At 36.2% G+C, this 26226-nt stretch overlaps 1 protein-coding gene across 3 annotated transcripts in view; it reads right to left on the reverse strand.

The window, feature by feature from the left end:
• LRCH1 (leucine rich repeats and calponin homology domain containing 1) overlaps window positions 1-26226 on the reverse strand; it is a 114066-nt gene that overhangs the window by 54012 nt on the left and 33828 nt on the right. For all 3 annotated transcript variants that reach the window (XR_007776642.1, XM_050970244.1, XM_050970240.1), the window contains exons 2-3: window positions 7918-8062; window positions 4892-5018 (exon numbers count right to left, since the gene is read on the reverse strand). Coding sequence is in view for 2 of the 3 variants with exons in the window: in XM_050970244.1 (XP_050826201.1) it covers window positions 4892-5018; window positions 7918-8062 (272 nt within the window). In the remaining variant the exon portion in view is untranslated. The remainder of the gene's footprint in view (window positions 1-4891; window positions 5019-7917; window positions 8063-26226) is intronic.

Below are 26226 nucleotides of genomic sequence, written 5' to 3' on the forward strand. Positions count from 1 at the left end.
TCTGTAATGATGCTCAGTAAAGGCATGTATTTGATCATCATGGCATGTAGCGGACCTTAATGAAAAGGGACAGAGCTTATTTGGCTTCACTTAACTATTTCAAGGAAAAAACTGCTATGAATGTGCATGAAGGTCAACTTCTTGGATTAAGTCAGTCTGTGATGAGACAATTTTTAAATACTAGCTGTCATTTTTTCTGCTGAATGGACATTGAAACCTCTGCTCACATCCCGGGCAACCTGCAAATTTCAGTAATGTCCCAATTGTGCTGTCATTTCAGTACTAAAAGAAGGAAATAGTATCTCACAGTATGAAAGCTAAATGGGGTAATGCCCCATTTTCCTGAAAAGCCAACTGAATACTCCTACTCTCTCAACTGTCTAAAAAGCATTTATAAAGTATGTGGGAGCTCTTAGACTACAAAAGTTTGAGAAGCCAGATTACCAAGTCATTCCTTTGAAGATGCTTGCTTTATACTAGTCAAAAGCATTATATTAACTCCCTATATTTGAGCCTAAAATCTACTTAACAAAAAAATTACAGTTAAACCAAAATATGATCTGGCAATGTTGTTCCCTGTATCCAACAAGTTTCTTCTTGTAATAGAATCCTAATGCTGCCAAGACTTCCTTCCCTTCTCAAAACACAGTCAGGAAATTACTGTAGCTTTTAGACAAGGAAATTAGAAATCCCAGCTAATGAGTGCATTTTTGTCCAAGTTGTCACAAAGTTTGGTTAATTGCACTGTTCCCTGATCATTTATTTTTAAAGCTTTACTGTCCTGTTTTTAATTTACAGTCTTTAAATTACTTCATAATTAGATACTTGATTTTAAGGGCACAGAATTTCAAGTCACCTTGTGGCAAAGAAACTCTAGACCAAGTATACTTAGGCACACATACCAGAACAAGTCGGGGAAAGAGACAGAGAATTCTAAAGGAAGCATCAAAAAGAGAAAAGGCAAGCTGGCAGTGTGTAACCTCAAAAACAAAGTCCACTTCCACTTACAGCCTTTCAAAACATCCTTGATAAGACTGATCTGTTGTGACAGTGTGTCAGCATTCACAAGATCTCTAGAGACAGCAGTATCCTTTACCCTACTAAACACCGTCATCCAACTTGCATTTTTTTATTACTTTGTTTGAATAGCTATGAAAACAATGACTTGTAACACTTATTCATAGTTGTGCTCTTGACTATTATTAGACTTCATAAGTGTGTATGTGACAGAGACAGTGCTAAACTTTCTCATTACTGGCAGTAATGGAAGCAATACTATCAAACACCTATGGTTTCCAAGCAAGTAATATTTTAAGGAATTATGCAACCAGCAGGTTGGAACTCCGCTTCAGGGACATTTCCAGGTAACTGAAGTGCAAACACTCAAGTTCCATAGGGAACTAGTATTTGCTGAGGTCAGACTTCTGGTACTAATTCTATTTTGTTCTCACCAGATAGACCATGTCCTGCCATGACAAGGCCATTTGTCAAAATCAGAGAAATGTAAGGGTTTTACTTAACATTTATTAACTTAAGGAAATTTAACATTACTTTCTGTGGCATGAAGCTCAGTGGCATGAAAGCCAAATCATCAACACTTTCCCTTTGTTTATGGTAATGTTTAAATAGCCTTAAACCAATCCAATTCAGCATGTATGTTCAGCAAGATAAACAGAAAAAACAATAGGGTACTCTGACTCCATATTAACTCATTTATTCATACACACAGAGAAGCTTATCCAAACTATTCAAATTGAGGTGAACTTCCTCCTTACATAACTTTAAACTCAGGACTCCTGACTGAGCTATTATTCTAAAAAGCACCTGGGTTCAGTCAGAGCTTATGACACAGAAGCCATACTGAAGAGTAAAAAGAAGTTACACAGTGTGTGAACACACGGCCTCTTTTAGAAAACAGCAGACAGCAAGTCCCACGTGGTCAGGCTGCTGTCTCTGATTAGACAAATGAAGTAAAGGACATAAAATCCCAGGTGAGAAATTTGAAGGCTTCCAGCATGAGATAGGAGCATCCCAGAAACAGAGAGGGCAGTTATCTGAAGAAGGCAGAAGTGCAATACTGCCTGATAGGACGGAGAATGGAATTTTATTGTACATCTGATAGTTTTGGGTACAATTACTGAGCCATCTCTGCATAATTACATTTCCTTGGCAGAAAGTAAGTTTCATATTTTCTTCACACTAATTTTGCACTCTCTTGGCTGACAGTAGAGGCATGATTGAGTCAAAGATATTTTTGCAGCAAATAAAAGTAAACTTCCCTACCAAAATTTTTGCCAAATCATTACAATGTATTCTGCAGGGACAAAAACTTATGCTACAAGTGCCAAAAAAGTTAGCTGTTAGAACCCTAAATTTAAAAGAATACCTGAAAGTTTTCTGCATGCAATATCAAAACTATTCTATGCTACAGGTATGAAATTCATAAAAAAACATACCTGTAATAGGAAAACCATTACCTACCCCATTTTGGAGGATAGAAGGGAAAATGCAGAGTTTATTGGAAAGATCTAATTGGCAGCAAATTACGTTTGCATCATTCTACAGTGACTATAGGGGTAAATTTTGTATGAAAAAGGTAGAGAAAAAGAACCCTTTGCTATGTACATATAGATCTTGCTGCACATCGCTTGTGGAACATCTGGAGAACCTGAGGTTGCTCAGAAATGTCCTATGGATACGAGAACTGCATGGAGCCAGGTGGCATCTCAGGGTCTATCCCCTGGCCCAGGCCAGCACCACCACTGTGTACACACCAAAACAACAGCACTCCCTGCCAGAAGGCTGAGTGAGGCTTCTGCTTGAATCCCATGCTTTTCAGGCTGGCATTGCTCTCACAGCTGAACGTTTTGTGCAACAACTGCAATATGACTTCATGGTTTTTGTTTGTTTCTTTTACTCGTTTTAGAACAATGATCACCTTATTATCTAAACTGCTTTACAGTTTACATGCCAACTCAGATTCCCCACTCTCAATCCTACCACTATTTGCTTCTCCCAATTCATCACAGTTATGTCATTTCCAGTTAAATAGTGCAACTCATTTCACTAGAAATGTACCAAACACACATGGTGGCATCAAACTGTGTAATCAGGTCATCTGAACAGACTCATGCTCAGTTTAACAAAAACTTGTTTTTCATTCAGCACCCCCCCGCCAATGCCTTCTAAATCACAAAGAACAAGCATTAGACCTTTTTCAGTTTTCGTGTATCTTCTAGGCTACCAAAGTGAAACATAGCTAGAGCTGTCATATGAAATACAAAGCGTAAGAATTGTTTTGCTCTTCATGACAATCAGTAACACAAACTATACTATAAGAAGAAAGCAATATGAAAATCCGGAATTTAAACACATGATATTTTTGAACCAAACAAACCCAATCTGCTTTGGGTATAATCAACATTGATTTCAAGTTTTTAGTTTTTACTAACCTTTTTACTAAATTTAACTTAAATTATTTATAAAACTGGAACCATCACCTTCTATTGTGTCTATTTTAAGCACAACAAAAACAGTGCTATTACTTAACATATTTTTAAGAATAATCAAAACCATCTGTGTAAATCTCACTAAACCCACTACACACACAAAAAAATTTAAAATATTTGATAAGATAAATTAATAATGTTCACCAAAGAAAACAAACTTGGTAGTCTTGAACTCAGTTGTAACTCAGAAAGGAAAAAGTAACTACCCCCATCATCCTCATCAACAGCCACATCAATTCTAATATATAACAGAAGCCTGATACTACAGGATGCTGCTCAAGAATATCAGAAGGTGATTCTGCTCAAGAATATCACAGTTGCCACTTCATACCACCTATGAAGAATCAATATCAGGATTGGGGCCTCAAGCAATGTTATTTATTTCTGTAACGTAATTTATTGGAGGAACAACTGTTATAAAAACAAGAATATGATAATAAGGCACTTTCAGGCACAGAAAAGCAATGCAAAGTAAATGCTGTCAATGGAGATAGCAGCAGCTGGAAGGAATTTCAAATCTGATTGCTTTACTATGCATAAATTAGCAGTGTCAAAATACACTTTTTCAATTTGTATCTCAAAAGGTCAAAATGAATAGAAATAACCAGAAGACTTATGTCATAAAGAATTCAGAGTCTCAGCCTACATATATAGCAGAGGAAGATAAAGGGAGAGAAAAGGATGCATTCTCATATATATTTTCCACAAACATGAGCAATTAAATTACTTTTATGCTATAGTACCAAATAAGTTCTGCTTTTTCAGACTGTCATTGACTGAACAATATATTCTAAATTACCTACTGGTTGTAAAAACAGTATTAGTGTAGACAGCTTTGAAAACAAGGAGTATAATCATTTTGTAGATCTGTTTAGATGGGTGTTCCAGGAAAAAAAGGTTGCGGAAAAAAAGGTTGCATGACAAATGTAGTGAAATAAAATGAAAAGAGACTGATAAGACCAGTAGCTCGAGTGGAATGCAGTGCGGTAAGCAGATAGTAAAAACACAGAGAGGAAACAGGAGGGGAGAGTGCTACAGGGGGGTACAACCTTGCAGAGCCTGATGCCAGCACTTAAGGACTTGATACAGTGAAACAGGGAGCCAGGGCAGGCAGTGAACAACACTGGTAAAGATGAGGAACTTTTAAACTGAGTTTTGAATGAACCAAGGGCAGTGATGTTAAAAGAGTCCTGAAGAACATAAAGGAAACTCCTATTGTGTTACTATCCAACACACTTGAGAAGTTAAAAACTTAAGTTCTGCAAACTACATTACAGTATTAAGTACTTGTTCAAATATATGTGAAAAGTGAATTTTACTGTTTCTATTTAAATTCAAAAGAAGTCAAAATAAAAAGTGAAAAAAAAAGATCAGTAACATACCAATTCCATTAACTGTTTTAGCTGACCTATCTCTTCTGGAAGGGAACCTAGCTTATTGTTACTTGCAATTAAGACTTTTAGAGGAAGACCACACAGGCAAGCTGGCAAAGAAGAAAGCTGATTTCGACTGCAACAAAACAAAACAAAAAATATTAAAACCATTGGTGATGTTCTACTGTATACTCACAAACACTGAGAGCTGCAAAATGTCTTCATTTTTGTGGGTCATATTTTATGCAGATAAAATTGAAATTTTCAAAAGGCAATAAGTAAGAAGACACTTGCACATTAGAAACACCTGATTATTGACTAACAATATTGCAGAATTTACCACTGTGGAAAAAATGCATTGTATCAGTTTAACAACATTGTAACAAATCTGTTTGTCACAAAGAACAGCTGTTTCCCTTCCTAATGGATACAGGAAAGTCAACTGAGACAGTATTTTGCAAATATTTAAACTTTCCTGTGGTTTTATGTGCCATTAAAATGGATGCCTTTTGTTCCAGCTGAAAGACAAATATATAAATCACAGACAAAATGGATATTTTCTCAATTAATTTAAAGCACATTTATAGTTGAAGACTACTTGGTACTTCTTGGTCTATGGTTCTGTGCTATTAACCCAAGTAAATGCAGCAAACTTTCTGGGACTATCAGTGGTTCATTTCTTCCCAAGATTCATAAACTAGAGCTTAAAGATGACAAATATCATGACCCTTTGTGATGTCCACAAGATTAAAAATAGTAATTTGTGGCTCAGTTCCCAGAAGAAACTTTATGCTTATCAGAATAACATAGTTACTCTCTTCTGGAATATTTTAAAATGTCCTTAAAATATTACATTTCCTTTCTTATGATTATTAACATGCAGTAAAACAATGAACAGTAACTTGAAGTGGTACCCCAGTATAACCATTTTTTTTAGCTCCTGCCTACATGTTAAGGCTTCAGAAAGGAAAGATATATGACTATACCCTGGAACACATGGTAAAAATTATCCTGTGCAATTTCAGTAGGAGTTGCAATATTGACATGAAACAAAGACAATCAAAAATCAAAATTCCACAAGTTGTAAAGCATTTATTTAAGAGCTAGACCAGTAGCGTGCTACAAAACTGCGTATAGAGATGCTCATATTCATGCTCTACAAAACAGTCTCTAAATGTCGTACAGAGCAAACTACCATCCTATCTCTGCTGTGCATGCCAGGATACAGACAGATATCAAGTAATAAACCCAAAGAAAATAAAACTGAGAACTCTGACTGTTAACCAGCAGAAGCTGAAAAAAGCATGAACACTTATTGTGGAGCCAGGTTTCTTAATTCTAATGTCCTTACAGAAGACCAAGACACAACTTTTTTGAAAAATTACCTGGAAGTATTGTTTCAAATTCTAAAGAACTCAAATGGAGGAAGCTTAGAGCCTAAAACAGTAACCCTATGCCACAGATCAGACACAGATAAAAAAAAAAGTAAAACCAATTTTTAAGCTCCACAGAACTCAGAAGCAATCCAGTAAGAGATAAGGAACAGAACATAAGCAGGGCAAGTGAGTAATAAATCATTATTAGTTTCAAAGGAATTTCTTTAAATAAAACATGAACAGTATCCACCAAGGCCCAAAAACTATATATAGATCTCTTGGCATCACTTCCTAATGCTATTCAACATATGGGCTCTGCTGGTAACAGGCAGAAAAATATGCATTTAAAATCTATTATGTATTTCTTGCCAAGAAGCAAGGTGGTTAGAAAGTCAAGGATGTATTTCCTTCTTCAGACTCTTCAATACATTCAACTAACATGGGGAAGGACACATCAAAGTAAAGGGGGGATTTTAAACTGAGAGAATCAACCTTACTTAAATAAAAAATTGCTTTTATTTTGTCCAATTTACTGTCATATGTGATATAAAATCTATCATAGTTTTGTGATGATTCAGTCAAATTCTATCACTACACAGAGCTCTAATTCACTGTTTCATGACTTTGAATTCTAACCAAGTTAGATCTAATTCTTAAATTTACCAAGATGTTTTATGTATTTTTAATAACTTAATCCAGTTTTAAGTTCTTCATGTATATCTAACAAACCCTAATTCAAAATCTCAAGTCCTATTTCTTGTGTGTGCAGATACTCAGGACACACTATTCCACTTAAATTTTTAAGAAGAAATTGTGTTCCACAGTGGCCGAAACTGCAGTATAGTAATAATACAGATTTGAGAAAATAAGACATGAGAAAGATCTTCAGTGTTGATAAAACTAATGATCAGGACTTCATTCCCTGAATTTAAAAGACCAAGAACCACTTCACCTTCTACTCAGACCTCATTCTCACAAAGAGCAAACTGATATATCTTCACTATTACAGTTTTTACACATTAAACTAAGAAGAAAACTCTACACCTTCCCCAAATGAAAAAGGGCTCACTTGTCCTCCATCAGGAGCACATGTGCATTCACCTGCACTTTAATTTGCAGCAATTCTCTGTACTGATTAGTATTCACACAGATTTTTCCTGGAAAGGAGGCAAGGATGTCTAATTCTTTGCCACTTTCTCCTCAAAAAGGCAGCAGCTATATTTCTTTCATAATGTGACTATGCTACTGACAGATAGAGTATCTCACTCTTCCATTCTATTCCCCATGGTGAAAAATATAAATCCTCTGTCCCTCCATCTTTTGAACTGCAAAATGTATGTCAAGTTTTACAAAATTTGTCATCAGAAGTGAATTAAAAGAAAACAACTCTGTGGATGTGATTAGCATTCTGGATTTGTTAGAAGATTAAGGGACAGAACTGGATTAACTTTCTTGGTTTTCTTTTAATAATTATTTTTACATTTTGGCATTTACGCTGCCTTCATACAGAGCTGTCTCTGCAGCCAATGAGCTTTTGCGTTACCCTTTTCAGTAACATGAAAAAATGCAATCAGTTGTTCCAGAACATTATAAAGTGCAGACAAAAAAAGCTTTACATATTTGCAAATAAACAAAAAAATGTGGCAAAGATAAACTTACCTCAAATTTAAGTAAGTTAGCATTTGTAAGTTAACTATGGCATCTGGTATAACTTTGATACAATTGTGGTAAAGATTTAGTGATTCCAGTGACACAAAATGACACAACTCCGTAGGAACTTCAGTTAACCTATTCTTGGATAAATCTGAAAAAAGGAAAGAGAGAAGGTATATTTTTTGAACCATTAGAAAGATATACTTTGAAAAGCTGTGCTTTATTAAAGTAAGTGAATAAATATAATTTACAGGGAAACAGCAAATTAGATCAGTGTCTTTTTAATGCAAAGTAAAGCTAGTGCAAACTTCTACAATTTTGAAATGGAACAGGCTGCATATAAAAGAGCAAACATTCAATTAGGATTTATTTGGTCTGATAAAAAGTAATTATTTGCAGAACTCAATATGCTAAGGAAATAGTTACAAACAGATTCCAAAGCTCATATAATATACCAAAGATCTAGCCAATACACAGACATCTGTAAGTAACGACAGCATTGAGAGAAAACAAACCACCAAGATTTTAATTTATTTAAATAGATAAATAAATAAATCAGGTAATTCTTCAAACTGGCCTGTATTTCCTGAGTCTAAACCATTTATAAATTAATGGTACCCAAAGAAACAGTGGTGGTCCTAAAGAATGGATTTTATATAGGTACATACAAGACAACAGTGATGGATTCCAATCCCCCATGACACTGCTTGTACCCAGAAAACAAAAGCTTTTGATTTTTGATCAGTTATTCATTCTTCATTTGCTATTCTAAGCACACATACACAAAGGAAAGTTAGGAGGAAAAAACATTACTGAGCTTTGTTACTTAACTACTACTGTATGAAGAATGAGGTATCATAGTACTGATGTGAGCTCAAGTCATAAAATAATAATGCATGGCAGCTTTCAACTGAATCAACCGGGTTCAAATCATTGTTTAAGTAGTGTGGCAGAACAAATCTTATCCTCAGAAACTAGACAAATGCTACCTAGCCATGTCACCAGCCTGATAACCTGCCCTGAAGAATGGTCACCTGTGAAGTGGAAGGAACAGGAATGCACCTACGCAAAAAGCGAAATGTCTGATGGTAAGGAAAAGAAATAGAACTTAATTATCTCCTTACTTCACTACTGCTATTTTAAGCCTAGTGCCTGATCCTTCAAAGCTTATTTCAAAGCTTACTTAAAATAAAAAGAAAACAGCAGCCAAAGTATGGATTACTTCCACGGCCCTGTCCTTAGGGCCATAAATCATTTTTGCTTTTTGTGAACAAACAGGTAGAAGTCCGAAGAATTTTTTAACTTCCTTTGAAGTTGGCTGTGCTGCAGCACAGCTTGAATTCAAACCTATCACCAGCCAGGACTTATTAGTTTTGTTCTTGTTCCTGCAGTGTGAGCTGAAATTCAGCACATTCTAGTCTTGTCAGCCTCCACTTGGCTTCGCCTCATTGCTTCCAACAAGAAGTTGGTTTCATTACTCCATGCCCTACCAAGGCAATTGTGATGGCCTGCAGGCACAGTAACTGAAAGCAGCTCTGCTGACCCTATGGTAGCATGATCAAATTGAGCACTCCAACCAAAATTATTCACTTCTAAGTTATTATACAACTGCAACTCTAATCGCTCTGCTTTCTCTTAGCAGGCTTTGATGGTGGTTAGATACAGCATTACCTCACCTTCTGCTTCCCTTCATTTCTGACTTCAAACTAAAGCATTTCCTGTTGAGTGACTTACTACTGCTTCCAAGCAGGAGAAAGCTCTTCATTGTTCCTCTGGTTTAGTGCTTGAATTCTTTACTGTTTTCTATTGATCCTGAGAGCACTTGATTATCAGCACAGCATTCCAAAAGAATTCTGCTGCCTTTCTAGCTATGTTTATTATCAGATATTAACAGATGACTGCCATGCTGTAACTTTTCGAATGATGCAGGGGCTATTCATATTTTACAAATCAAGTGCAAAGAAAACCTCACTTTTTTAAACTCATGCTTTTCTGGGGTGACATTTCCAGGAATATCCTGCTTTCTCCTTTAAAATGGAAGGAGCAGCAAAATCCAGACGAGTGAACTCTCCTGTCCAGGGTGAAAACAACCTGTATGGAACTAGATAGAGAGTAACAACCCATCCTTCACCTGATCCTGCTCCAGTGATATACAGATCAAAACCTGTGAACACTAAAATGTTACTTCTTCTCAAGCTCCGAAAACTGCAGCCTGCCACCTTAACTTCCTCTTCATGCCTGTTCTCATTTATCTTCACATCAAATAAGACTGTTGCCACAACATTTGACTCACTCTTAAAAAATTCTAGTATCTCAAAAAAGCAAAATAGCAACTAGATTGACCCAACTCCTAAAACAGGTATTACTAACACAGTTAAATGCCTTCCCCCCCCCATTATTTATTGCTATCTTTTGTTCTCAAGGTTTTAACTCTGTTAAACTGGTGAAAGAAAAATAAAACCACACAGATCATCACAGACAAATCCCTTCCTGTCATCCACAGGACCATGGGTTATAAGACACACTACATGCACGACAAAGGAAGTCAATTATTTGTTGCTGTGCAGTCATCACAGTAAGATAATTTCAACACTTGTATCTACTGTTGCTTCCTAAATAATGAGAATGATGACAATAAAATTTTTTTAATAATCTAAGCTATTCACAGTATATGGCAAGGGAATGAAAACTGCACATTTTATTTACACATTGTTGCAACATAACTTAATAGAAAAGCAGAAGTTTGTCACTATAATTTACTGATGGAAGGTATCATTAAAAGGAAATCTGAATGTCTTCCATTCCACACAGTACTGGAATGGAATCTGACATACAGAATGCCCATCACATTTTTAACTAGTGGTATAACTTTTGCCAAAAAAATAGATCTCTCTGATCATATGGAAGTTAAAGAAGAAAACAGATTGCTCTTATACAATCCTAGAATGAATGCAAGCCTCTGAACATGATGCAGCTGTGAAGAAAGCTTAGCAGCTTTCTGAAAATTCCACACAGGAGAGCACATGTTATAAGAAAATAAAAGGAAAACAGCCTGCATTCCAGTTTTATACTGTACATTATAAGCCTACGCAAACATGTAGAGAAACCTCTGAAGTTCACATAATTATGATATTACTTTATATGAAGGTACTTTTGCCTAAAATTTCTGCATCTTACAGTAAGTCTGTATAAAACTCAGAGTTAACCTGAAATAAAAGTTCTAGGATAAAATACAAGGGTTAAGACTTTAGGAAACTGCAGAATCATTTGAGCATACTGAAAAAAACAGTATGCCTGTACCTCGGTTTTGTCACCATTCATAAACTTTCTGAATTTTTTTTTTTTTTTGCTAAGGCATTCTTGGGTTATTTAGGGAAAAGAATGCAGAAACTACATTTTTAAACCACTTGTGACAATATTTTTAAAGTACAGAAACAACTAGTTGGCAAACCTTTAGTTTCTTCCTGCAATTCTTTAACTCTACACTTCCCAAATTGCTAAGCTGCACAGCCCCCTTACATCACTAATTTGAATAATAACACTTCATGGTAATTACTAATAATAAGTTACTGTACAGACTGGCTTTTGCCACAGAAATGGAAATTAACAGAGTGGTGGAATTTGCTAGTGTTTAAAAGAATTTTAAACAATTCGCTTAGATTGTGCAACACAAGGGAGATCTAACAAATTAATGAATCTATGATAGCAGAAGAACATTGCCAAGACAGTACAGGTAGGTTTCACCTGAGGTCACTACTTCCTGTAACTTCCATTTTGAACTAGGTGACACAAATACAAAACAATGGGGCAGGGGAGTCCATGCAATGGAGTGAGCTTCCTGTTTTAAATGAAATACACCATTCATTCATTATTTGTGACACCAAGACATTTTCAAATGACATCTGGCTTCACTTCATCTTTCCCTGCCAAGAACAAGTTTGTTAAAACTCCAAAATAAAGTAACAGAACACAAAAAAATAAGCAAGCCAGTTTAGAAAAATATTAGACAGAATCTTGATCTTTAGAAAAGTCAGCAGAATTCTGGCACAACGACATGGCTTTTGTATGAGAAGTGTTACTATGTTGGAAGCCAGACAGGAAATACACAAAATAATCACTTCCTTAGCTGTGAGAGAACAATAAAAAGCAAAAAAGTTCACACTGGTAAATAAGCATTTAACAGGAGACTCGAAGCCTTGTTTGGTAACTGGCACACTGCGTGGCCAGGAACCACGCTGCCCTAACTGCAGTAGTTACTGGCCCCCATCCCTGCAGCAAAACCTTTTCATTCCTAGAGCTCTGACAAACTCCACCACAATGAAGTGCTGCCACTGAATAGGACCTTCCTGACTTCACAATTTACAGCCAGACAAACAAGTGCCACTATACATATATACACTATATATGCATAGTATAAAATAACTGCACTGCAGAGACCAAAATGGTTTTGTCAAAATATCAAAAAAAAAAAACAACCCAGAAGTCAAATAGTTAGATTTCTTTCACTAAAAATACTGAAGTGCTCCAATTTTGCTACTTTCAAGTGATTAATGTATTTTAAATATCAGTTATTAATACATTATTAAATTAAAATTGCACACTATTTATGGGAGAGCTGAACAACTGAAGACTTTAAATTGTAAAACTAATTCTTTAAACATATGCACATGCACTACTACATCTCGACAAAGAACTTTAAAGAAAGCAGTTTATTAAAAGGAAGTGATTTATACATTACAGATGTTAGACAAATTCACTATAAGTTTATGTTTCTAGCACACAGACCTGCAATAGACAAGCTATCCACCACAGAACAATAAAAATAATTAAATATATCTATCTATATATAAATATATCTCTTTATATATGAAATATCTGTATTTGCTATGAAGTCCTGAAATCAAGAAATTGCAAGGGAAAAACATTGCCCAAACAACCTTAATTTCAGCCCACTAAGTTCCTTTTTTTCTACAGAATTCAGCACTTACTGAATAAAAGACAGGAATCATTTTGAAGAAGCTATTTGCATTTGCACTAAGATATCATTCAAGGTATTCAAATGAGATGTCTGAAATTTGACAAGGAATTCAAACAATTCACTGTAAAAGCCTAAAAAAATTAGTCAGTTCAACCCTAGTTTCATAATGCAAATAAGAACATTAGAAAATACATAAAGAAGTCTATAAAGGCACAACCACATGGAGCTCTTCCTTTTATACTGTAAGCTTCCTTTAGTTTTATCAGGCTTTGAAGAAGCCTTTATTTCCTCATTAGCAAGGTACATCTTTATTGGGAACTGAAGCCACAAATGATGGCACTGTATCTTGGACACCTTTTGGAATATCTACTTAAAGGACACTTCAAATCTTTGGTAATGCTGCCCTCCACTTTGGCAAAGAAGGCAAGTCATCTACTATCAATATAACTGCACCTATGAGAATCAATCAGTGTCAATGCTCTCTAATGAGGCAATTACTTTGTTCTAGCCTTCCCCCCAAATGGTAGGAAAATCCACCATTCCAGAGGCAAATGCTTTCCATCAGTCACGAGAACACTCACGGAACTACAAAGTGCTACATACTTTTAAGACAAGACATGACCTACAAGTTGTCATTATCTCCCTACTCATGTCAGGATACCTACTTGTCTTCTCCCTCTGCCAGAATTTATGAATAATATCCTGGGTGTACAGACAGGATTTACTGCAGTCAGCAGCTTCTAGGACAATGATGCTACACAAGTGAAAAAGAAGCAGCAAAGACCTCCACCACCTCTGGCATCAAATTCATTCTGCTTTACTCATGACAGTTACACCAAAAAAATGCATGGCATTTCGTCACTAAGAGACACTTCTATCTCAGTTACTTAGCTAACAGAGTAACAAATAACAGAATACAATGAACATCCAATAAAGTAAAAATAATTCTGCTCCCTATTAGAAAAAAAACATAACATAGTAATGCACAGGCTCAAAGTTTTTCCTTCTGAAAGTACAACTTGTATCAGATTGAAAAAAGGGTAGCTCTAAAGTTGATTCCAAGCAAAGTCATCATTACTGATCCCACAGTATGCAACAATAGCATCTGAACATTGATCAGCCCTGAATCCAGATGTACAGCTGCTGACTCAAAATATGTAGAAAGTGCAGAAAGACAAAAACATACAGACCTTGCAAGACAAGTCTTTTGAAGAGATTATGAAGGAACTCTGCCATCCCATACACTTGGTAAGCACTACTTTTGAGCCCTGTCAGCATGTTGTACGTTTCCATCTGTTTCCCATTCATAAAGACCCAACATTAAAAATCTCCACCTAAACCACAGTTAAATTAGGATTACACTAGAGATGTAGGAAATTTAAAAGTGATCATACATCTACTTTTGCAACCACTTTTCTTTTAATCACTGGATTTAACATATCAAAATATTCTTCTTTACCACTGTGTATAATATGCAGGCAAGTTAAAGGGCTAATGCACAGAGGAGCTAAATGCAGGATTTAGAGAAAAGGGGAAAAAAACCCGCACTGAATAAAAACAGGCTGAGAGCAGGAAATCGTAAAGCCAGGAAGAGATGTCACCACTAGAGGGGGCCTCGATCCCACGACCTGGTCAACACCCTGCGCGGGTGTTTCTCCTGTTTCTCCTTTTGCTTCTTTCAGAGCCCATCCCCAGCGGATGCAGGGGGCAGAAACAGGAAGGTTCACTTTAAAACACCCCTGGGCGCTCCTGTGAACGTGTCGGCCCCCACAGTTTTCCAAAGATTTCAAATGCGGCTGTTCAGTTGCAACCATTATTATAGGAAGCCCTTAAAAAGAAAGTCTATTCTGAAATAATCACATTGAAGTCCTTTTCCCCAGCCTTCACTCAGATGATGAAAAAATAGAAGACATCCTTGAACCCTCTGTTGTACAACAATAGCAGCGTTTGGCCAAAATGATTTGACAAACACCCTCCTTGCATTCCACCCCAGCAATCCTTATTTACTCTATTCCATCCATCACTCCACAATGGAATACACAGCTTACTTTTCCACAGTAACCTGCAATAAAGCATGGCCAAATGTAAGAAACATGCACCCTATGTTTTTTCTCAGGTAGTGGACTAACTAGCCTGGAACAATACAGCAGCTTAAATTGGCTCTCCCAGTGATCCCAAAATTTTGTGCAAACATCACTTCAGGGCTTTTTGTTTCCTCTGTATGAAGTGAGTGGGGAAGGAGGGAGCAAAAGGCTAGCATATTCTTATTTTTATCTCCACAGCATGCTCCAGTTCCAAGAACCCAAAATGAAATTTCTCTGCAAGAAACATGTACAAAAGAGTATCACAAGTCTGAAGGAATAAAAAAAATAAAGGTTACTATAGTAGTCTGTTTCATTATTGTACCTGCTTTTAGGTGACAACATACAACATTTAAATGTTACCTTTATCTTCTATTTCTTCCTCTTTAGGACAACAGCTGTTTGGGGTTAAGACTATCAGAAAAAATACTGTTGAGAGATGAATCTGGTGTGTGAATCTGAAAGTGCATAAAACTCCCTAAAAACAGAGTAAAACAACAGGATTATTCCTGCAGACCTCCATATGGGTACAAAGAGATGTGGACCATGGTGGACTGACACTAGCTGGCCAACAGCTGCCCACCCAGTGGTTCTATCACTCCCATCCTCAGCAGGACAGAGGGAGAAAATACAAAGCAAAAGCTCATGGACCAAGATAAAGACAGGATCCCTCACCAATCACTGTCATGGGCAAAACCAGATTCAGCTTGAGGAATTCGATGTATTGCCAGTTAATAAGAGAGTAGGGTAATGAGAAACAACAGCAACTAAAATCACTTTATACTTCTTTTTCAAACTAAACCTCTCTAATAATTCTGCTATTTCTCTCCCAGCCTCCATGTCCCTTAGTGGTGCAGGGGAACAGGGAATGGGAGTTGTGGTCAGTCCATAAACACTTCATTTCTGCTGCTCCCTCCTCTTCTTACTCTTCCCCTACTCCAGAACAGGTGCATCCCATGGGTTACAGAAATTCATTAATTTCTCCAATACAGGTCCTTCCCACAGACTGCAGTACTTCAAGAACTGCTCCTGTGTGGGTCCTCTTGCCACGTGAACCTCACACAGGCACCCAAACACTTGTATTATGAGATGGAAAAAAAGTACCTGGCAACAAACATGTTCCATTAACACAACAAACACCTGGTATGAAACCCACTTCATGGCTCATGAAGAATTCCTCCTTCTCCCACGCCTTCCACACAAGAGGGAGGATGCAAGTCATTAATTTTCACTCCTCAATTAAAAAACAGTCCTAAGAAGGATCAATGGATTTTATCATGACAGCATTGTATGCATCAGCCTGAACAGGACAAATATTTCAGGTGTTTTTTCAAACACAGGAGCAGTAAGAAGAAATCTTCATTCAACTCTAAAAACTTTAAAAACTGCCATCTAGCTCCCACTTTTAGCCTTTATAGTAGGTTGACTCAGAGCACTGGGGAACTGAAGTGTTAACATCATACTCTGTCCAGCTGAATCCACCCTCTACTGTATGGAACTACATTTCCCTCATCTGCTTGAGCTGCTCCTACTAGCACATGAAAGAAAATGTCACAGTTACAGATATAATCTGTAAATAATAAAATATATAAAATAATAATAAAATCTGGTAATTTCACAGTTACAGTTATAGTACACAGAACACCCACAAATGAGGGTGGAAACAAAAAATTTATCTTGATACTGGAAAGTCCTCAAGATTAGCTTCAGCCACCACAGATACACTTAAATTATTAGCACGGAATAATGAGAGATCAGCTTAAACTGCAAGTTATAAGGGGACTTCCAGGTATATTAGAGACGTCTAACAGAACTAAGAAATTATGAAATTCTTCTCTGAAAGAAGAACAGTGACCACTACTTTCATCAAATAGAAAAGTGAAGTTGAAAAATATGTAAATTTCATTTGCATGTATATATATGTGTGCAGGCACACAAGTTTATTTCATTCAAGTAACTTCCACTTATTGGAGAACTGGAAAAGATGAGAAATAAAACCAGGAGCCACATTCTGCCCAAAGAAGGCAGTGGATCCCTGCACAGACATATTCTTCCAATACCTTGTAGTACAAATTTCTTGTTTTAGCCACAGAGATAATCCTTCTTAAAGCTGTCTACTTAGGAAGTTAATACCTTCCACCTCTATTGGGGAATTCCACATGACGTTCTCAAAAACAGCAGGATGTAATCTAATGGTCTAGAACCTTTCCCAGCCCACAGACATCACTAGTTAGAAGAAACAAACTAAATGCAATGTCCAGATTTGTTTCTCAGGCCATTCTCTCTTTTAATAGCTATTATTTATTTTTTTTCCTCTCAAGTTGTGAAGAGAGGACACTGCTTATGCTATGCATTATTTGCCTCAGTGACCTGCTGAAAGAGGAGTTACCTCACATTTACCATCTGGTATAAGTAGCACATAAACCAATTTCTGTGAAGCAGCTCACTTGCCCGCACTTTGAAGAAAATTATTTTTCTCACCTGACAGACTTAAATGCTACATTTGCTTATTTTAAATTCATTTTACACATGAATAGTCTCACTGTTCAGGAAGAAAATTTGCTACAATAATGGAAATGAGCAAAAGTTATTTGATCTTTAAGTACATAAAAGGCATAAGGGCAAAAACATGAGAAAGATACCTGATGCTAATTTACAGTGGCACAGAAAGCAGAGTATTACTCATCTAATCACTTCCCTTTCTGTCTGCCCATCTCCCACAGATGTCAGGGTTAATCTCCCATATCTACATTACTCATGTCCTTCTCCCCCAATGGTTCTTCAAGTCAGCACAACATAATTGTAACAGTTTATCAATACAAATCTGTTTTGTGCCATGAAAGCTGACTTACACTATCAAGCACAACCTTAAACAATAAAGTAATTATATGGCTGTTACACAGGAGGTACAACATCTGAAAGAATGGCTAAGATGTATTTAAGGCTTCTAAACAGAACAGAAATCCATGAAAACATTATCAAAAAGGTACCAAGAGAGAAAAATCCTGGAATAAACAAATTATCTTGGAATAAATAATCAAAAATCAAATACCTATTCCTAGAGAGAAGGGGAAAACAAAAGGAAAAAATAATAAAAATACTTCCTTGAACTGAAAGCAAAATGAGAACAGTACACATTTTCATATATATTTATCCATCCTTTAAAAAACCCCAAACAAACTAAAAACCACATAGCTGGAACCACTGGAATTACAGACCTGTAATTTTTGTACTAAGATCTCTATCCCTATGTAACTGTTCCCATAGCTCTTCCTTAAGTTTAAGAGAATGTTTCTCAACCTTCTAATTTTTCTTTCCTTCATAATCAAAGAACCTTGCCTTCTTTGGGGAAAACAAAACCAAAATAGATATCGAGTATGCTGATTGTTTGTCAGGGAGGGGTTGAATGGGTAACATGTGCAACTTCTTTTTTTAACTTGTTAAAACAAGTCATAGTTTACAAAAGGATTTTAATCTAACATCTTTACAAGATGAGACACATCAGATACACAGACTCCAAAAAGACTTGGGAGGAGGACGTAAAATTCACACACAAAACCTCTACTTATAAACAACCCAGTGCCTGTGACTAGGGAGGTAGGAACCACCTAATGTTTGCCATAATTCTTGCTGGGGGACACAAGTGGGAATAAGCCAACAGGCACCAATGGCACTTGTGTGCAGCCTGAAATCGCAGCTAAGTATCAGTGCTATTGCTGTTTAACAACTGCATGGCAATGTGTATTTTGAAGAGACAAAAGAAAGCTCCTTCTGGTCTAATTTCTTCCATTTGATTCTTTTTTTTTTTTTTTGGGGGGGGTGGGTGGGTTACTTTACAAACAGTCTTCTGAAATGCACAAAATAATTCAATGCTCGTCAGAATAGCCTACTAAGCCTGGCCTACAATTTCTGCTTCTGGTGTAGATTAATTTTTATTTCTTTATTCATTTTCCTTTCAAACTACCCTTCATGAGGTCAAAGTTCTACCTTACAGGCTAAGTATTATCATGATATTTTTCTATAAGAAAGAGTACTCAGCCCAAAATCATTGTGAAGGAATTCTGTTGTGCTTTGATTCATATCTTACCTTGCACATTCATCTTAGTTTGATGGCTCGTGTGCTCTCACTGCGGCTTATCATAGACACAGAACAGGTTGCACCAAAAGCAGGGAAGGGACAGGAAAGTGTTAATTCATAATGCCATCCCTACCAATAATTAAAACAAAATGTAATGAACTACAGACTCAGAAGTCTTATCCTGAAGAGGCTACATCAGCTCGTTTATTTATGCTCAAATGAGACCCCTGCAGGTGGATAATGAGGAGTCCTGTGAAGAGCTGATGGACAGCATCATTTCCCTTCAGTTATCATGGCCTGATGGGTACACAGCAAAGTCTAAGCAAGATTTAATAGATCTTAGATTAAGAGGTCCAGTAACTGTTTTTAACATAACACTGTTGTTATATTTTAAAAAATAACAACCCAAAACCTCAACCTTTCACTCAATCCACTTTCTTCCTGTTGATAAATATAATAATGCTTTAATGAAACAGTTGGGGTTAAATTGCCCTTCCCAGAAGACAAATGTCTTCATTGTACAAGCTGGGAACCTGCTCAAATCAGTGACAAGTAACATTCTGATACATATGCTGCTGCAAATCCAGGTCAGGTTTTGTGAAAAATGGATACGGCTAAAAGCTTCAGGCCTAGAACGTGAAAGATTCGGGGAATACACCTTAAACTGTGGCAGCAGAAAGTGCAAAAGATTTTTTGGATGTGAGGATTAGAACTTTTTTGCTTTATTTGTTTATCCAACATATACATTTTAAAATCTTTACTATGAGATGAACAGCTAACTTTTAAGTTTGCCACCAGAGGAGGTGCTGAACCTGGTTGTTCAGAACGCTGAACCTGCTAACTTCATACTGCCAACTACTATTACTCAATGGCTAAACTTCTACGATATTATTAATCATATCAGACTGATATCATTCCAAATGTTAAATTTTGAGTTAATTCAATTTTTAATTCATTAATGCACTGCAAAACTCACTGATTTAATAACATACTTTTAACTGTACCCTCTAAACATTCTGACTCAATAACTGATATTTCAAATGTACCCCCAACAAGTTCATTAATATACAGGTAAAGAGATCTACTAGTGATTTAGACAATTTTGTGACTTTTCAGACAACGTTAAAAGTCATCCTGTCAGGATTTTAAGTCTTACCAAATCAATTCTCATGACTCAATATCTCAATATCAAGTTGTTCAGTCATGCCTAGGAAGAAGAGGTTACAGCTACTGAGAAAACTGTGGTTTTAATTGAAAAAATGCCTGGCATTCTCACATTACAATTTCTTTTCTGCATTCAAAATCCAACAGTCTCACATTTTTATCTAACTCACCCACAAGTCAGCCTCTTTTTACCCAGAAAAAAGAAAGGAAAAAAAAAAAAAAAAGAAAAGAAAAAAGCCAAGAACTCACTAGAGGCTCTAAAATTTTTATTTGGACTTTTCCAAAACTGGGTAGTCCTCATGACCGACACATACTCTCCTCAGCTCACATCCCCTCTTCCCTCTGTGTCATCAAAACATTTAGATAGGAAATTCATTCTTTTGGGAAGAACTTCTAAAGAGATTCACCAGCAAATATACAATTATAAATGCATTTTCCTTCAGGAATAAAAAGGCTCTGATTATGCAGAAACTATGAATCATTTCAACCAGCAGTTTTTTTCTCTGCAGAGATGACAATATCACATGCTCCCATGTGTTTCCTATGCTTGCTTAATGACAGTCTCATCTCTGAAGTTTGTTTATTCCAGATTAGCAGATAGGAGAAAATCAACTCAAACACAAAAAGCTTCTAATGTGGCTTGTGCTGAGCTCTCTGCCAGCACACCTGCAGATATACTGAAGGAGTTATTTGAGACTATTATCCCAGAGTTATATATTCTGTGCAAGATAGGAGACAACTGTTGTGTGTCAGTTGCTCTGTTTTCTGTACACAACAGGATTTGATTTCACAGAAACCTAATTTTAACTCTTGACTGTGGACAGAAATATCTGTTTTATACCATGGTCTTGTAACAAGTGGAAAAGGTTAAAAGGTTCTAAAACTTTTTAAAGGTTAATTTGTGCTATAAAATAAAGCACCTCAAGATTTTAAATGCCAGGAAGCCTAAAATATATTCTGTCATGGTCTGCTATATCATCTGAAATCTTTTGCCGGAAACACTTGTGAATAAAAAATTCTGCTACAGCTTCTTCCAGTGCCTGACACACAGGAGGCTTTTTCTTGATTCTCCTGCTCAGTTGCTACAAAACCACCCACATGGATATGTAACACTAAGGACAAAGACTGTCCTCTTAACAATTCCTCCCCCTACTTTTTCCCAATGATATTCATGAGAACATTATCTTCTCCCAGTCATTCCCCTAAAAGACTAATAAGCAAGCTGGCTTCTTCTAGTTTCCTCTTGCCACAGTTTTCCTGCCCATTCAAGTCTTTTTGCACCTGTTCCAGTCTCAAGTCATCTTCCTTGAACATGAATGGGACAGAAACCACCTTAGAAGCTTTATGTTACATCATTGTCATGCATAAAATCATGAAGAATTTCTAACCTGCATTGAAACACATCTTCTGATAAAGCCTCAAGACAAAATCAGATGGTTACAATTTGTCATACTAGTGGCTTGTGACCATCTTTACAAGTATCAAATCCAAGCTTAATTCCTTCACTAATTATCGTGATGAAATTGTAACTTAAGGCAGCCACTTCGCTTTGTGACCCTTTAAATTTTCTTCTGGAGCATTCTTCACAGAACAATGAATGTTTCCAGTGCTAAACGTACCTTGAGTGCTGTCATAAATCAGTGCTCTCACCATAAAGAAGTAAAAGTGTTTAAAAAATAGAGCACGAGGTGGGAGGGAACCACAATACTGATACTAGAAAATACTTTGTTTCTATAACAAAGTTTCAGGTCACATAACTAAGTTACCTACTTGAGATGAAATTAAAGAAAACAGAAACAACCAACCAGAAACAACAGAAACAACCATAAAAATAAAGAAGGGAAAAAACACCACCAAACATTTTTTGCTCACAAGTAGACTGTAAAGCACAGCATTTTCTACTACAAGTTTGTAACAACAAAGTGTTTGGCAAGTATCTGCAAGCATATCTGGCATTACAAATCTCAGTTGTAATTCCAAAAATAGAAGCTATGATCCTTCAGTAAACTATGCCAATAGCCAAACCAGTAGTTTATCAGTAGATTATATGAAAACATGTGTATTGCCATTTGTTACTAAGCATCACTAGGTCTGCTTTTCTCAAGCATCTGAAGAGAATCTTGCACACGTGCTTCCTTCCTGCCAACACATCAGCCATATTTTAACCATGAAACATGTTCTTGGCATTTTCCACTAGCAAAGCCCATTTCAGAGGTTAAATAAACCCCTAAAAAAGAAGAAAAAAATTTTAGACTTACTTTAAGGTTTGTTTTAGAGGGTAATAAAGGTCTAAAGCAATGTTTATTGTAACAAATCTCTTTTACAACATAAAAATGCTTGAACCAAGTATGAAGAGATTAAACTTATTTTAATAAAGTATGCATATGTTATTAAGAAATACTTTTTTCTATAAAGCATATATACTTTATAGATATACTTTATAAATTAATAAAGAACATTACACCCATGGGTCAGTCTGCTGATGTAAAATGACATCAGCAATTCCCCATCAACATCAACAACTCAGAGGTATGCACCAGCATTTCCATTTCATGTTGCAACTTCTCCAGTGTGACAGAATCCATGCAAACAACCTCAGCAACTCCCATCAGGGAGGACTCATTTGTTATCCCACAATTCATTTTTTTTTGAAAAACAAGAAAAAATGCTTCAAGGAGGCAAGGTAACTTACAAGTCTGGAGAGTGTAGCCAAATTCCAAGAACATTATTTATAAACTATAAACACACTGGATTTATATGCAAATAGTTTTCAAAGAGGAAAACAAATACTAGCATGCACAGAGGAAGGAGGGAACTTAGCCTCTCCTTCAGGCAAGATGAGCAAAGCGTCTTAGTGACTGTGGCACAGAAATGGGGCAATGAGCCCACACCAGCAGTTCCCTGAACAGACAGCGACTGTCCAAGAGGACACTGGCAGGAGCAGGGACAAGCTGGCACAGACCTGGACCAGCATCCCCTTCCTCAGGCAACACTGAGGAAATACAGTCCTGCTGGAGTCCTCTTTGCATACATTGGAGACAAAGTAGGAAAAGGGAATAACAGCACCCAAAATGGAAAACACTTATTTGCTTCACTCCAGTTAGCAAGTGATCTTCAGCACCATGTAGAACACAACTGCTTAAAAACATTTCAGGGCCATGAATTAAAGAATGAGTCAATCAGAGTTATTAACAGATCCGTGAGATCACTGCCCTTGACAGAAAGGAAGGGAAGGCAGAGCCAAATTCTGCTGCCTTTCAGTACATGAATGGCCAGTGTAGACTGTATTCAACAACTCACTTGCCCTTGTTTTTCCAAGCACAAAAAATCAGAGATGACTTTTCCCAATTTTTTCAAATGTAAAAGTTAAAAGATAATAACAGAGAATGAGCATTTTCTCTTCTAACTGCAGTTCTACTTCAGATAAGCAATGCATACACACTACTTGCTTCTGCTACAGTAAGTTAAGAGTTTATCCTACTGTATTATTTCATGCTGCTGATAGTGAAGAAGAAAAATGTTCATCACTGCCATCTATTTATCAGCTCTTGAATGCTTAAAGGCAAAGTCAAAGCTGAAAGTAGACTTTTCCTTCTAGGATAATTAATTAGTAATAGAACAGTCTGGGATCACGGTGTAAAATGCATCTGGTTTAGGTAAAACCTGAACAAATTAAGATTCCAACATAGATATATGCTTTAGAGGAAATAAAATCCTTATACAAATAAGACTGCATTATTTTAAGGAGATATAAAAAAGGTTGGTCTAAGGTGCAGGGGGTTTTTTAAACATTGTAATTATCATCCTTGTTCGTCAGTAGACATTATCATAGTCTAAATGTACCCAAATGGCTTTGGATTTCTTTAAAAGGAAGTAAATTTCAATTCAGACATTGCATGACTGTTACAAGAACAGTTTGTAATTGACTGGAACAAGAAAATAGGGAAGGAGGAAATTTCAATCTTTGCATATGCTACACTCATAAATAAGCATGGATAAAAAAACCCCTCTCAAAAGCACAAATGTCACTGACACAGTAAGTCTTTAGACTACAATAGTCTAAGTATTATTATTATACATGTAATATTATATGTATTTAAGTGAAAGCATGAAAAAAACTCCTTAAGCACAGAAGTAATTATTTGAAGTCTCTTAATACATATTTCATTTCTTTTCTTTTGGCACTTGAACATAAAGCAACTGATAAAAAGCATATCACTAAGTTGCCTCAAGCTGCTTCTAGATCTAGATGGGAATTTATTGCCAGCAGGAGCAGTCTACATTTTTAAAATAGTTTCTGCATTCTCTGTATACAGATTGCCAAATTATTTGCAATCCAAATTATTTGCAATCCAAATTATGTGGTAGACTCATGTCATTTCCAGCTGCTCTTTGGTCCTTACTGTTTTGTACCAACATATAACAGCTTTCAGTACAGCTTAGTGAAACTTGGCCACCGAGCAAAAGTATCTTCCAAAAACCACAACCAAACATGCAAAACCTCTCCCCCAGCCATTAAAAGGTATAACAAACAAGAAATATAGCCTTTCCTTAACAGCCAAAGCAAACAACTCAGTAGCTTTCATACATTGTGCTTCAGCAGCTTTCACTGCCCAATTCCGACAGGCTAAAAGCCCATTTTAGGCCTCAAACGTTGCTTAAAACTAATTAAGCAGTAGTGCAAAGTGCCTTTTGAGACTTCATATCTTTTGAGTCCTTCATATCTTTTCAGTAAGTCACATACTCATTTTAAGAAGTCTTACGACAAAAAATTTATATCTAATAAATGAACTCCAGTTTCTATACATAAGACTGCACTACAAAAGCAGCTGGTGAAAGTTTATCAGAACTCTTCAAAATTTATTTCCAGACTTTCATATTAACTTTTCAGTTGTTCCTAGAAGTTTTCTGGTCTTAAATACTTTCAAGAAAATCCAGCTGTATAAGAAACTATATTTTCTTTGCCTTCACGTGGATTTCCAGTGTTGATTTTGAAACACAACTAATCATGCACTGACTTAGGAAAATAATGTTCAAATAACTTATAAACTGACTTTAAATCATAATTTTTTAGAGTCCTAAGTTCAGTGAGCTATAAAGCTCCCCTAACTCTACTGCAATGGTCAATGAACTGTAAAGTTCACTAAGAATTTAACCAAACCACTGTCTGGGTACTGTAAATATGAGAAGGATCCCACAGACTGACAGGTAACCCCTACAGTATTCAGATTGTTAACTCAATCAAAAAATTCATGAAGCAACTTAGAAAATATTCCTGATTTTAGACTCTGCTCTATGTTATTCTCCTTATAGCATGACAGAGGTACGTTGGTGGTTATACTCTTTGGAGGAAATGGATGAGGTAAAAAACATTCTAATCATCAATCTAGTACACTTCAGTCAGAAAGAAAGCATTGTTTCACATTGTCTTTCAGAATTTAAATAAGTTTCTTTAATCACTTAAATCATCCACAGTATTTCTCATTCAAATTTCTACATAAATCCTCTCCAGTTTGCTTTGGCTAAATTCCTTGGCTGAACCCTCTTGACCAAGGTTATGTGACCCCAATTCTATCCTGCCATGGCAAATTCCCAAATACACAGACCAGAGACTTTGATTCCCTAAGATTTTCCTAACAGCTTCCCAAATCACTATTAATACAATGAATTAATTCCATTTTAATTTCTCCTACAATTTTTGCCTATTTTCTACAGAGAATTAACCATTCTATCATTCTATCAGCAAGGAAAATAGTATCTTAACATTTTTCTTTATCAAATTATTTGAAGAATTTTTTAATTTTATTACCAGGAGTTTGAGACATGTGCAGATAAAAAAAAAAAACCACCAAATGACTGAAGTAGTTTGGAAAGGCCAAGAAATAGTAAAGCTTAGGGGATCCTCTTCAAACTCACTGTGTGGGGCTTTCAGGATTTATTTTTCGTAATTACTTTGTAATTAGGTCTGGAATTCTGGTATGCCCCTGGCACTCAGGGACATACATAGGAGAGCA

Source organism: Serinus canaria, chromosome 1, assembly GCF_022539315.1.
Source record: "Serinus canaria isolate serCan28SL12 chromosome 1, serCan2020, whole genome shotgun sequence".
Taxonomy (NCBI): domain Eukaryota; kingdom Metazoa; phylum Chordata; class Aves; order Passeriformes; family Fringillidae; genus Serinus; species Serinus canaria.